The sequence below is a fragment of the Coenobita brevimanus genome, chromosome 100, assembly GCF_032717465.1.
Source record: "Coenobita brevimanus isolate Jiangsu-jjx chromosome 100, ASM3271746v2, whole genome shotgun sequence".
Classification (NCBI taxonomy): Eukaryota; Metazoa; Arthropoda; class Malacostraca; order Decapoda; family Coenobitidae; genus Coenobita; species Coenobita brevimanus.
The window spans coordinates 2,244,349-2,259,758 of NC_137053.1; the positions used below are offsets into that span (position 1 = coordinate 2,244,349).

The following is a 15,410-nucleotide window of genomic DNA, read 5'->3' on the forward strand; positions in this document are numbered from 1 at the left end:
AAGGATTGGTCATGCTGGAGAGTCTTGAGTATGTGAGTGTGTAGAGGAGTTTTGTTACTTGGGGGACATATGTGCTGGAGGTGGGGCTGAATCCAGCTTTGTGGCCAGGTTGGAGGAATCGCAGGAAGCTGTTGCCTCTCCTGACCTTGAGAGAACTCCCTGACATACTTAGGGGTCCTTATACTGTATGCTGTATATGTCAGGCACATAATGCTGTATAGTATAGAGACCTGGGCAGTATAGGAAGAAGATATTCATTAATTCAGATATACAGAAATAATAATGATTAGACAGATGTGTAGTGCAGCCTTGAATGAGAGGCCAGGGGAGGATAGGATTGCAAATGAAGGATGAGACTTGTATGTACAGTATTAGTGTTGTGATTAGGAGGGGTAGATGAAGATAGTTTGGGCATGTAGTGAGGATTGAAGATGACAGCTGCATGCATAAAGTGAGAGATGTGTACACTGAGGGTAGAGTTGCAAGAGGCAGACCAAAAATGACTTGGGACGAGGTTATAGTGTGTGACCTCAGGAATATGGGACTGAATAGGGAGGCTACCAGAAATGGGGCAATGTGGAGAGCCACTGTTAGGTGACCAAGGCCAACACATGCAAGCACACTGGAACCTTTATTAGTGAAACAAAACAGACTTTTAATTCTTTGCAAGTCATACATTTTCTTTGTGCATATTGTAATTTTTCTGCCCCATAGCTTACTGTGGGTGCGCATGTCACAACTGGTCTCTAGGAGGAGGAGGGGAGGGTTTAAGGAAGTGTTGGTACAGTAATCTGTTTGGGCCAGCTATGATATTGTTTTATAAATCTGTAAGGCTTTCTGTGGTAGTATTTGCATTTGCTCTGAGCCAGTTAGTATCAGTCTCCTGTTGTGGTGGAGTGAGGGCAGCTCTTTTTCCTGAGCTTAATTGTAATGTAGAAAACTAACTATGTTAGAAAAACCTGTGATCTGGTAGAACAGGTGTATTCCAGATTTTTGTATGGTAATGATTGACTAAGTATGAGATTAAATCTTATATTTCTTTTTTCCTTTGCAGTTCTACACATTGGCAAACATGAGACTACGGGAGCTGAGTGATAGATTAGATGTCAATGACAAGGAATTAAGAAAGAAAATTTGGACTTGTTTTGAGCACTCCATTATCCATTACACCGAGCTTATGCGTGATAGACACATGGACCAGATGATAATGTGTGCCATTTACATCACTTGCAAAGTAACAGGACATGACAAAATTTTCCAAGAAATTATGAAACATTATAGAAGCCAGCCTCAAGCTGCATCACATGTGTACAGAAGTGTTCTAATATCAAGAGCAAATTCTTCACAGTCTGGTGGAAGGCATGAAGGTAAAGAACATCTTTATATGTACTCATTGTTTCATTGTCATGGTTTTCAGTGGATGTTTTCAAACATCAGTCAGTCGTTGCTGTCATCATTGATACTAATGAAATTATCATTGTATCACTGTTATTGATGATGCTGATCCCTCCTGGTAACTCCCCAGCAAGATACAGCCATAGCAGAAATGCCTTCAGGCTACTGTATCCTTACAGATCGGTGTCACCTTCATTCCCTTTCATAGTACAACTCATTAATTTTCACTTGTACATGTTTGGTCTTGTTTCAGTGCTGCTATCAGTCTCACTTTCAAAGATCTTCTCAAGCACCCTGTGTGCCCACATTCTTTTAGTGTATAATGGTGGTAATTATTCATTCAGTATTGCCACATTTCACTCCTATAGCACTTTCATAGCAAACTTTTCATTAACCTGTTATTTACATACTGTATATCATCCCTGTTATGGTATCCATTCTACTTATGGCTGAAACTGTTTTGAAAGTATAATCTTATTCAATACCAAGGTTTCACTTCATTATGAGTATGTAAATGGGCTTAGATATACAGTATTCTGACCCTGTTCTCTCCAAATATTTTTGCATGCAGTGTTTATTGCAGTGTTCTCATAGTTGATGTAGTTAAAAGAAAGTTAAGGCTGTTCAGAGAAATCTAATTCTGCAATTTGCTGGTAAGCAGAGAAAGAAGTGGAGACTGGAAATAATGGAAAAGTTAGGTAAGTATCTCTTGCTGCAGTGACGAGAGAGAAGTGAGATGAGGAAATCGATAGCAGAATGATATGAGGGAGAAAGGTATTTGGTGTTAGAAAGGAGTCTGTGTATCAGTACTTTACATGAAAGAGGATGAAGGTGAGTTAGTATTCATATTAATATACGGTATGTACTGTAAAGGAGACATTGATCATAAAAGCTTAGAGTAAGAGCTTTGGGGATGGGACTGTAGAGGAATATATGTATAGTGTATATACAGGGTGTTCAGTAAATATGTAGCAAAAATCAGGAGGTGTATTCCGGAGGCGATACTGAATGCAGATTACTAAATGAGCATGATGCTAAATCTCAATAGTTTGGGAGTTACAGCACTTCACAGGTCTGCTATGGATGTGTTGGAGTCAGGGGATTGTAAATGAGATGTTCATCTTTTACATTGAAATTTATTAACAGTATTATACAACATGCTTTACAGCAAATATTCATAACTCAGGACTCCTTGCTCAATGCATGCTGCAGCCCGTCGCAAAAGTGACTGTAGGACACGTTCCAAAGCCCCGGGATTGTTGCTGATACGTACCACACCATCTTGTGCGCGACACCATAATTCCTCACAGTTTGGAACCTCTGTGGCACACACTGCGCTTTTAATGTGTCCCCATAGGTGGTGTATTCCATTATGCTAGAATAGCCTAACATGGGGTTACCTAAATGCTGTGTTTCCTGGACAATGGATCGGGCAAGGTGGCCCAGTGCCGTGGCCACCTGTCACCTGACATCACTCCCCTTGACTTCTACCTGTAGGGGCACCATAAAAGCGAGGTGTATGCTACAGAGGTTCCAAACTGTGAGGAATTGTGGCATCGTGTGCAGGACAGTTTGGCATGCATCAGCAACAGTCCCAGGGCTTTGGAACGTGTGCGACAGTCACTTTTGCAACAGACTGCAGCATGCATTGAGCAAGGAGGCCGGAGTTATGAACATCTGCTGTAAAAATGAATGATATACCTGTGTCTAGCATATTGTATAATATTGTTAATAAATCTCGGTGTAAGTGATGGATGTCTTTTACAATCCCCTGACTCCAACACCATAGCAGATCTGTGAACTGCAGTAACTCCCAAACTACTGAGATTTTGCAATATGCTCATTTAGTAATTTGCATTCAGTATCGTCTCCAGAATACACTCCCTGATTTTTGCTACATATTTGCTGAACACCCCGTATATATATAAGCTAAATGAATATATGGCGAGAGATGAGGCAGGTTGGTGGTGAACTGAATGAATGGAAGCCATTGATTATGTGTATGTGGATGACAGAATGTAATGGATGCAAGAGCATACACAGGTTGGGCCAATGGACTAGGTGGCAAAAGTCACAGTTCATGTGCAATGGAGGAACAGTATAAAGGAGGGACGGGAGAAGGTACATACAAGGAGGCATGAAAGGTTGCAAGAGGATGGGAAAAATGCAGAACATAAGAGAAATCTAGAGGAGGAATTGGGTAATTATGATTTGGAACAGATGGAGGAGGTGGAAGGTATGTCCAAGATATTCACAGAAGAAATCTGTGCAGCATGTGAGGTGGTGTGTGGGGTGAAGAGAAGATGAAAGAGGATGCAAGTAACAGCATGGTGGAATGCAGAGGTGAGACATGCTTTGGTGCAAAAGGAGTATGTATGTAATGAGTGGATAGGAAACAGAGGCATGGAGGAAGTTGAGAGATGGAAGAGAGAGTTATATGTGGAGAGGAAGAGAGGTGCAAAGATATTAAGAGAGAGTAAGAAGAGAGTGGATGAGGAATTTGGAAGGAATTTGAGTGTAAAGTGGAGGGACCGTAAGAAAATGTTCTCGAAGGAGGTAGAGTTAGATATGGTGTTAAAGAAGTTAGTAGGGAAGTGGAAAATAAAATGGTAGATTGATAGTGGAGATGGGAGAAAAAGCGAGCAGATGGAGAGAACACTTTAAGGAACTGTTAAACATAGAGAATGAAAGTGATGTGTGTGTAAGTGGCTGGTGAATGGCTGGGAGGAGGAGGGAGGTGAGAAGGGAGGAAGAGATCAGTAGGATGGAAGTTGTGGTACCAGTGAAGAAAGTCAAAATGGGGAAAGCCCAGGGAATTGATGGAGTATGTGGTGAAATGCTGAAGCATGGGGAAGAGATAGTAGTTGAATGGATGTGGAAGATGTGCAGATTGGCCTGGCAGGAAGGTAGAGTCCTGAAGGATTTGAAGTCAGAAATAATTATTCCCCTATACAAAGGAAAAAGGGGAATAAGAAGTGTGTGGTAATCAAAGGGGCATTTGCCTTCTTAGTGGAATAGGAAAAGTATATGGTAGGATACTTATTGACAGAGTTAGGAAATAACAGAGGAATTAGTTGGAGAAGAAAAGAACGAGGTTTTAGGAAGGGAAGAGGTTGTGTAGATCAGATGTTCATCCTTAGGTCTTTAGTGGAAATGTTTCTAGAGAAGGGAAAGAAGTTGTATGCAGCCTTCATGGATTTGGAGATAGCTTATGGCAGAGTGGGTTGACAAGGAGTGTGGAAAGTATTAAGAATATGGAAGCGGGAAGTAGTTGAATGCTGTGAAGAGTATGTACGAAGGGGCTAAGGCTTCAGTGTGTATGGATAGTGAACTGAGTGACTTTGTCTGAATATTGGATTGAAACAGGGATGTGTCATGTCTCCGTCGTTGTTCAGTCTGTTTATGGATAGTGTTAGATAACCTATACAAGGTATGGCAGTGGATGCTAGAGCAGCCCTAATGAGAGAGGGCTGCATTTGGAAACCTCCTGTATTGTTGTTTGCAGATGATGCTGTATTGCTAAGTGAAGACGAAGTGGAACTGCAAGGCCTGGTGAATGAGTTTGGGACAGTTTGTAAGAAACAGAACCTAAAGGTGAATGTAGGGAAGAGTAAAGTGATGGTCTTTTAGAGAAATGAAGTCACAGAATGTACAATGAGGTTCAGTGATGAGGAAATGGAAAATTTGAGTGCATTTAAATACTTGGGTAGAGTGATGAGTAAGGATGGAAGTTTGGAGGGTAAAGTGCTTCAAAGGGTACAGCAAGGAGAAAAGGTTGCTGGTTCTTTGAAAGCAGTGATTAGAAATAGGAAAGTGAGCACTGAAGTAAGAAAGCCACTGCATGATAGTATTGTGAGTACCAGCTCTAACGTATGGAAGTGAGGCTTGGACGTTGGAAGGACACAAGTCAGGAGTGAGAGCAGTGGAAATGAGTTATTTGAGAGGAGCATGTGGAGTTGCATGGAAAGGCATACAGACAAATGAGGAAGTGAAGGAGCATTGTGGTGTGGATGTGGATGTGATTGAAAGCATTAGGAGAAATGCATTGAGATGGTTTGGCCATGTGGAGAGGATGGAGAGCAGGAGACTAATACGGAAAGTGTATGAGAATGAGCTGGAGGGAGGGGAGGCCAAGAATGAGATGAAGTGGAGAGGTATATGAGAGAGGGGGGTGTGAGCTGGGAGCAGGGCAGTGAAATGGTGGAGGACAGGGGCGACATGGAGGAGATTTGTTTTTGGCCACCTCTTACGGGATTAAGGCATTTTGCAGTAGATAGATAGATATATACAGTAAACTCTCAAATATCTTTCGTAATTCAGCCAAGCCCTACGCCAAGTAACGTGAAACTTTGGATGTTGCATAGACCCCTTCCCTGGCCTCCCCTTGGCTCAGTATTTGGCATTGAGCCGGATATTGCATTACTATCCATCTCGACCCTCTGTCCTAAAATTTTTCACCTGAGTAAAAGATGAAACTTAAAGCATAAAATACAGTAAATTAATGATAGAACACAGTAACATTGTACAATAATACAGCTCCAGTTGGGTACTATTGACGAGCCAGTTAATACACCTTGACACTGGATATTGCATAGAACTGCTGGTTACATCCTGTTTCGGCATTAGATGTTTTATAACTTTGCCAGATATTGCTTTAATAGAGCCAAGCCAACAGCAGCTGATACAGGTGTACCCCAGTTTAACGATGCAGTTGGTTAAGTAAAAACCCATCACTATGTGGGGTATCGTATCTCGGGGCAGATTTAACACACAAAGTATTGGGATGCATTTTTGAGCCTTGGGTTTCCCCCCAACCAAGTCCTAAACCCACCCAAATGAGTTCAAAAATAAGTTTCTAGCTCATTTAAACCCCCAAATAGCATTAAGCTAAACTAAACCTAAGACCAGTTTATAACTCATCTAATTCCAAAAATAAAATATGAAAATCATCAAATATACCTCTGGAAAAAGTCTAACTTAGCAGACTGATCCCCAAAATGACAATGTTCACCCCACCTATGACTAAAATACATTAATCTAATCTAAAAGCAGTTCATAAATCAACCTAAACACAATATTTAAGTCAAAACTATAATCAAAACCGATTTTTTTTTTTAATCAAAACCTATCGTTAAACCATGATTTGGCCATCATTAGGCGGGTTACAGTGATACTTCTACCCCCATGCTAAGCTGGTGTATCACATCTAGGGGTATCGAATCTCGGAGTATCCCTGTATTGTGTTGGGTTGGATATTGCAACAAAGGATAATTCAGAGTTTAGTATATACAGTATAAATATTTTTTATATATACAGTACTCACTCGATTATTAGGACGCTCTGTATCAAGATGTTAGGCCTTGGCTTTGTTATTTCCATATCTGGAGTTCTTTGACAACATCCAAATATAAAACTTCCGACATGGCCAGTTAGGTGGCCTACAAATTCAAAAATTGGTTGGGTGGCCAGCCAGCCTCTCAGGCCACGCCCAGGTAATAGACCACAACCCACCAGCTGAGCTAAAATTGCTGTCCACCTCATCACTGAACGGGCAAAGTCTCCCTGCCGCCCAGATCACACTGAAGCTACCTACTGCTCAAACTCATCAAACCTCTCCACGCTCAGCACTGCCAGGCGTGTCTCCCCTGCTGTCCCCCCGCCCTCCCCTACCGCTAAGTGCTCTACCTGACAGGCCTCCCACCACTTACCCCCCAGCATCACCACGAGCGATTTTTTTTAGGTTATGGCAATTTAATCAAATACTTGTGATCGTATCGAAATTCCGAAAACACCATGAGAAAGCTCATGAAATTCTACATCTAGACATATCCTTAGCTTTTGCATGGTGCAGGCAGAATATTGCACTAGGATGTTGGGAAGTTATTTGAAGCTATTTTTACTCATGAACAAGTTTATTCTCTCTGCATTTCTGTACTTTTCTCATCAATTTTGTGTGTTTTCATTAGCTTAACTTTTAGTATAAACACCAGTGAAGATAATGGTACAGTATACAATTTATGCCAATATAACCAGTTTTCCGGGGCAAATTTGACCGTGAAAATGTTTTTCTTTGTTCATGTGGAAGCAGCCAACGCTGGTTCTCGGCTCTGTTGGTGTCCCAGAAACTCACTGAAAACTTATGGTTCCTGAGAGGATTAAAATTCTCTTTCCTACCATCATCTTCATTGATTTTTTTGGCGAATTTTTGTTGTTTATGCATTGTTTTCTTAGTGTCTAGAATTGTGTTGGATTTTCGCATGTGTGTTTTAATGTCTACATAGCTGAAAAACCAAAGAAGACTGCCACAGTTAGGAGGGGTACAGTTCATATAGTTATTTTTGGATTTTTATTGTTTATGCATTGTTTTCTTAGTGTCTAGCATTATATTGGATACCCCCAAGTGTGTTTTGATGTCTAAACACAGGTGAAAGACTGGAGATCACTGCCATAATTAGGAGGGGTACTGCACATATAGGTTGGGTATAGGTACAGTATAGGATATTGCACTGTATCCAGATTTCATCCATATATGGACATGCCTTTGGCTGTTATGTTGGATAATCAAGAGATTACTGTGTATGTGTGTGTGTGTGTGTATATATATATATATATATATATATATATATATATATATATCCAGATTTCATCCATATATGGACTTGCCTTTGGCTGTTATGTTGGATAATCGAGAGATTACTGTGTGTGTGTGTATATATATATATATATATATATATACTTGTATTTATATTTACACTTACATACATTTATATCTTTAAACATACTTGGAGTTTCATTCTTTCAGGATTTATCTTGGAAAGAACATATTACCTCTCTCGTAAAATCTTCCAAGAGATTCAGTGTGCTAAGCCGTCTCTTGCCTTTACCCCTGCACAGTTATTGGCTTTGTACACGGGTTTTATTTGCCCGTATAGAGTACAACTCTTGCATGTGGGGAGGCTCCCCACAAACAGCTCTTCTCAACAAGGTGGAGTCAAAGGCTTTTTGTCTCATTAACTGTCCTCCTCTCACTGGCTTCCTTCAACCTCTGTTTCTTTGCCACACTGTTACATCTTTATCTCATTTCTGTTGCAACTTCAGTGGTCACTGCTTCTCTGAACTGTTTGCTTACATCCCTCCACCACTACAGCAGGTGTGCAGTACCCATCTAGCAGCAAACTCTCATCCCTTTTCTGTCCAACTCTTTGATGCAAGAGTTAACCAATACTCCCAGTCCTTCATTCACGTATGCAACTGGCCAGCTCTGGAGTTGTCTCCCTCATCTGTATTTCCTACTGCCTATGATCTCCAGTCTTTCATATGCAGTGTGTCCAGGTATCTGGAAATGAACGGATCTTGAATTTGGTTCTTTATCTTATTTTGTGGTTGGTGGGGTGCTTACCATCCACTCTATGTAGTGCTGCTGTCAGGTGTCTGCCCTTTCCTCTCCTCCATCCTTCTTTCCTTCCATCCTCTTCTGTCTTTCTTTCCTTCATTCTTTCCTTGTCCTTCTGCCAATGGGTGACTTTACACTCCCTCTTCTGTCTTTCTTTCCTTCATTCTTTGCTCTTCCTTCTGCCTGTGGGTGACTCTACACTGAGTGACTAGCCAAATGGTTTTCTGTACACCAGGAGACCATTTACTATGCTGGGTGGTAACCATATAACCAAATTTTGGCACCTGGTGGTTTAGTGGGTAATTACAGCACTTCAATTGAATTGAGCCGGTGAAGGTTTATATCCATGGGGTGGTTGGGGTTTATTGCTCACGTAATGCCACTCAGGGATGAGTGAGGCTGGCCATTCTCATCTTAAATGTCAGGACCAAGTTGCCTAGCCCTGGGCTCCTACACTTCTCATGGGGCAGTGTAGGATTGGAAGATGAATGGATAGATGTTATCTTTTTGCTTTTCCTTGGAGGGAACAATTTGTGGGCTCCTGGCCTTTGGTTTCTTCTTCCTTGCATAAAAAAATATATATACAGTATATATAATGGATACCTTTATGTGAAGCTACAGAATGTGGTGAAAGTTTTTTAGCATATCAGATAGAGCCAGGATTCCGGAGGCTTGAATGATGAGTCAATGGTCATACTAATTTAGTTTGATTATACTGTAATGCAGCAAGCAGCATTTTGAAGGTAGACCATTTTGGGAAGAAGTAGCATTGAGTCTTAGTCCTGACCAGTTAAGCATGGCTTCCCCTGCCATCAGTTCTGGTGACCTTCCTGAGTATCTGCAGAGGTGAAGGAAATGAGAGAAATAAGTTTGGGGGAAGTCGCAAGCCCACTTTCTCTCCTGCTTGAGTGGCTTTCTCTTCCTCTTCACTGAACCATATGTGAGCTTTGGTAGAAGAAAATTTCTTTCTAGGCATATAATGGCATTTGCACATTGGGTACCTAAATACTGCTTGATTTTTTTTTTTTTTTTTTTTTTTTTTTAACTGTATTTTGGACTCCAGGTACCACATTGCATTATATTCTGTATCTGAAATGGTTTTCCCACTGAATTTTGTACTGTATCTGAAATGATTTACCCCAGCCTAAAAAATGACTTTCTTGTGTTGTAAGAAGGCTTGGATTTTTTTATTTATTTATTTATTTTTTTTAAGAAACCTATTAATATTAGTAAGTTTTATGTGTATCTGCTGTGTTTCATTAGTATGTACAGTACAGAGTTGAACACTGATATAAAGGTAAGCAGGTTTCTAGGTTGTGTTCAACCTGCTTTATAGTGTGATAAAAACTGTTACAGGTAGTCATCAACACAATGCTGCCCCTCCCCCAACACCAAGCCAGATGACCGGCACTTCAACAAGCTTTGAGTCAGAGGAACGTGGTGACCTTATCAAATTTTACAACCAAGTGTATGTTCAGCAGATGAAGGCATTTGCTCTAAAGTTCAGAGCAGCACAGGAGGTATAATTATCGATTGTATTGGCCTACGTTAGTAATAACATAAGTACAGTAGACCCTCAGTAGTCATGGGTTCAACACTTGAGAGTAATTATTTGTGCTTTCCCTCCTTGGAAATTTTGGAGTCAACTCTGAAGCTCTCAGAACCAAATAAAGCCTTTTTAAAAATCAGAATCTGTAATACCTTCAGTTTCCTAGCTACATCCCTCTGCAACATTGGATGCAGGCTTAACAGACCATTCCCTGAAGCCCAACAGTCCTATATTTGCACACCATATATCACCATTTTGGCATTAATACCCACTCTCCCAATACCCCCTGGCATATCACAGTTTTGTATATGCTGTATTATGGTATCCAGACCACGTATTGTGCAAGTTAATATGCATAATATGTTCATAAGAGATGTAAAAGCTAATGTTTTCAAGGATATCCTGTTTAGTTACATCCCAGTAGATGCTCTATCATGGTAACCAGACCACCTGTTGTGCAACTTAATATGCATACTACTATGAGTGGTAACCACATAACCAAACTATGGTGCCTGGTGGTTTAGTGTGTAATTAAGGCACTCCAACCGGATTCAGCCAGTGTAGGTTTATATCCAAGGGGTGGCTGGGGTTTATTGCTCACGTAATGCCCCTCTGGGATGAGTGAGGCTGGTCACTCTCAACTTAATGTTAGGACCAACTTTCCTAGCCCCCAGCTTCTACGCTTCTCATGGGGCAACACAGGATTGGATGATGGATGGATGGAATGATATTCATAAGAAATGTAAAAGTTGTTTTCAAGGATTTTCCTTTTAATCACATCCCAGCACCCTTCCTCCCACCACATATTACAGCTTATGGATACCCTGTCTTTTCAGTCTGGCTTTCCTTAGTCATGCAAATTCACACTCTATATAGGCCTGTGGTAAAGTTCTAGCCTGTCAGTTTTTTTGGTTCAGTGTTTTACAGTATCCTGTGAAAAGTTCATTGGGGGATATATTGATATTTGACTGTTGACTAACAGATTTTGATTTTAATGATGCAGAGTTGTATAAATGTGCAAGAATGTTAATTTTGACATCAGTTTAGACTGTAGCATTTTTATTACTATGTTTTCAGGGTGATCAGCCACCTCTGTCACCGCTGCCAGTAGTACGTCACACACCAGGATCTCCAAGAAGAAGAATATCATCTAACCACTCAGTGTTTATTAATACCTTAAGTCCAGTCAAAGGCAGCACAGCAATGTCTCCACGGAAACCATTGCCATACTATTTCAATAGGAGTCCTGCAAAGGTAATGTAAGACAAGCATAGAACATCCCTGGTATGTTTGGCTGTGAGAATGAGTTACTGCGGCATTTTTCAGTTGTGTCATCCAACTTTCTTCCCCACCATTATTTATAACTGTATTGTTATGAAATTGCTACATGTTGCAAATGAATAAATGATCTTCCTAATGAATGGAAAAAAAAAAGAGAAAAAAGAAAATAAATTAGCATATTTTATCACTCACTCATATATTCAATGCTGATTTCTCACAGATATATAAACATTTTGTCAATGATTGTTGAGACAGAGTTGTAGAGCATTCAACAAGCATTGACGAAGTATATACAGTACAGCAAACTCGCCCCTAACACGAGGGTTTTGTTCCAACCGTGGCGTGTTCGGCGCGAAACCGCATAAGTTTTAACTAATCCTTATTTTGCTCCCTAGACCCCCTAAATGTGGTGTGTTGCTGTTATCTGCCATTGGTAATCAATATGAAGCACTTTAAATGGTTAGAAAGTTTACAGTTATAACTTACAAATACATTACTGCACAGCAAAACTTCAACATACAAATACATAAACACAAGGCAACATTCCGATGCCAATTGGTTTCAGGACAATTCGTCGTCAGTCATTTCGCAAGACAATTAGCCGTCATTAATGAAGACGGCAGTGGGTGATGCTAGAATATAATTCAAAGGCGAAATAAGTATGTTTATAGAATGACGGGGAATCGTTCATGGTGCGAATTGTCCTGATGGGGAATCGTCTATGTTTTGACGGGGAATTGTCTGAAAGCACATTGACGATGGAGAATTGTCTCGGAACCCGCCAATCATGGGTAGTCATATAAATCAGGTTAACTGGTTACAAGGCTTTATTTAATGCTTTAACTTTATTTAAGTGCTTTAACTTACATACCAGAACAATAAATATTTAGCTTACAAATACAGTACTGTGGAAAATCAGTGCAGCAAATCTTTAACGAACAAATAAAAAAGGCAATATTTCAACGTCTATCAGGTAAACTGGTTATAAGACTTTATTTCTTGCTTTAATGTTATTTAATAGTACTTGTACATAAACTTACCAGAACAGTAATGTAAATATTTAACTTACAAATACAGTACTGTGGAAAAGCAGTACAGCAAATCACATGATCACGTGATCAAAACAAACCGTGTGTGCAATGCTGAGGTTTGAGGATTTGGCCTTTCAAAAGCCTCTCGTGTAAATTTGTAGTTTTCGTAATGTTCTTTAATCTTACGTTGTCTTATCGTATCCCAGCAGTAACTGCATATAATTGAGAGCGCATTCAGCGAGAACGTGTTCGGGGCAAGCTTACTGTACAGTGTAGAGTATCTCTAAAATATCGGCCTTGAATAAATGAGTGAACAAAAAAATATGGTATTTTTATTTTTATTTTCTATTTTCTTCTCATTGGGAAGATCATTTATTCATTTATAACATGTGATTCCATAACAATACAGTTACTAAAAAGGACAGGGGAACGAAATGAAATTGAAAACATTTTACGACGTTTAGCCAGCCACTACTGGAGCAGCTGGGTGTGGTCAAACACTGTAAGATATTTGTGTTTCGTACGCCATAAAAATCTTCCTAATAGAACTAGAAGAGTCATTTTTTAAATATTATTGCAAATAACTGTTTTACAACTTTCTTTCAACAAGCATTGATGAAATGTTTATATATCTGTGAGAAATCGGTGTTGAATAAATGATATACCGGTATATATATATTTTTTTAGGGAAGATCATATATTCATTTATAACATATAGCAGTTTCATAATGATACAGGTGTAAAAAGTGCAGGGGAGAACTTTGAATGGAAACATTTTCCGATGTTGTGCACTTTGCTGAGTGAGGGGTGTGTGACGTAAGGTCTGGACCAGCCCATGAGGGTCATGCAGTACTCGGAAGCAGTTGAATGCAGGTTGCATCGAAAGAGTTTGAGGGGGTTAAGCTGTTTAAAAAAAAATTCAGTTCCCTAGTCAGACATGCATTATGTTTTATATTAATTTTTCCATATATTACAGAACTTAAGAGTAATAAATACCATGCTGAAGATGAAGAGTGGAGCAAAACGATGGATAGACGAGTCAGACTTAAGTGGGCAAGATGTGAAACGACCATTGATGAGTAGTGTTAGCAAAAATATTCAAGGAGCTTTGGGAGAACCCATGCAAACTGCTCCAAGCCTAGAACTCCAACAAGACAGTGATGGTGCACATGAAGCCTCGTCTGTACCTCAGAATGGTCATGCTACAGAACCAGCCAGGGAAAACTTCACACCAACTGAGCAGCCATAGCCACCTGTAGGTATGTAGTACAGTTGCTCAAAATAATAATTATTGTTACTTGAAAGTGTTATAGTTTTATTATCATATTATGACCAATATTCAAACTACCAGATTGCAGTGATATGATATTTTGAGCTTAGAGTTTTTTTTTTTTTTTTTTTTTTTAATGTTCTTGATAGTTTATGCCATGTCTCTTACAGCCACATAAAAGTAACAAGGTGTTAAACCACTCTGTTGGATAATAACCATGCTGTTTGGTAAGTCTTTCCTGGGTTATTTTTACCAAATAACCATGTAGCACTATCAGAAGTCACTGACATTGTCTGCAGTATCAAGTGCTGACATGTTCAGTGAGATCACTCACAGATGATGCTTTAAAGAAAAAAAAAAAATGAATTTCTTCATAATGTGTAACAAAACTGCAGCCAAAAATATAAATTGCTATGGCGAGGAGATAAACAGTGTCATGATGTGTAAATATAAATTGCTACTGCTAGGAAACATGCAGTGTTATGATATGTACTGTAAATACTTTATTAGAACCCCTTCATTATTTGATAGGTATGACTTTTATCAGTTGTTACCAGCACATATTTGCTTTTACATAAGTATAATCAGATATAAGGCTGAAATTCCTTATTGGATAAACCTGTACATTATAGTTGTTATTGTTTGACATGTGCTGTGTTGAAGTGCTATCACAATAAGCTACAAGATTTTGTCACCAGCTACCATTTAATGTCAGAAATAATCTATGATAAAGGAATCACATATGATGACAAATTAACAGTAGGTAAGCAAGCAGGAATATTCTTATACTGAGATCTTTCACCACAATGATAATTATCATCTGCTGTACAGAGAAGAAGGGCATCGCTTATTTTCTTGTTTATTTACCTATTGTTTCCTTCAGTACCATAATAAGACTTTTAGTTGCAATACTTATATTATTTAGAATATTTCATCAAGAGATGAAATGTTCAGTTTAAAATCATTAAAATTTTATTCACATAATTATATAGTGATTCTTATATAACAAATGTTTATCGTTGTAACTTAAATGTTCTAATTTCCATTAATACAGTATACTATTGTGTACCTTTTTATTTTAAATTTATATAAGTGTATATTTTGCAGTTTCATTTTAACAATGAATGTAAATTATTCCTGTTGTCCAGTTACTGCTTGTCCATACAGTTGGTTGTGTTCTGCTTTTCCTACTTTAGGAGTCACAAATATGAGGAAGACTAAGATGTTTCAGTGGGATTCATTTTCAATAAAAACTTTTCTATTACTGAATTGGTGAATTAAAGACATTTTACTGTTGCATGCCACATAATAACGTAAACTTGAAAACTCGGCGCTTCTTCTGTCTGTAGTGCACTTACAATAACACTCCAGGTAAAATCTCAGTATACAGTATACACTATTTAAGTATGGAAATCAAAAGTACCTTGTATTTTCAGTTCTGACAAGCCAACTAAAATTTACTATATTGGCACCAGTTATGAGTTTACACTC

The 15,410-nt window shown here is 39.1% G+C and overlaps 1 protein-coding gene across 2 annotated transcripts in view; it reads left to right on the top strand.

Moving 5' to 3' along the window:
* Positions 1-14,821, top strand: part of LOC145414692 (retinoblastoma-like protein 1) — a 55,117-nt gene extending 40,296 nt beyond the window's left edge. For both annotated transcript variants that reach the window (XM_080284213.1, XM_080284212.1), the window contains exons 14-17: positions 1,055-1,367; positions 10,145-10,308; positions 11,415-11,591; positions 13,626-14,821. In XM_080284213.1, coding sequence (XP_080140339.1) covers positions 1,055-1,367; positions 10,145-10,308; positions 11,415-11,591; positions 13,626-13,898 — 927 coding nt within the window. In that variant the 3' untranslated portion in view covers positions 13,899-14,821. The remainder of the gene's footprint in view (positions 1-1,054; positions 1,368-10,144; positions 10,309-11,414; positions 11,592-13,625) is intronic.
* Positions 14,822-15,410: the final 589 nt, after the last annotated feature.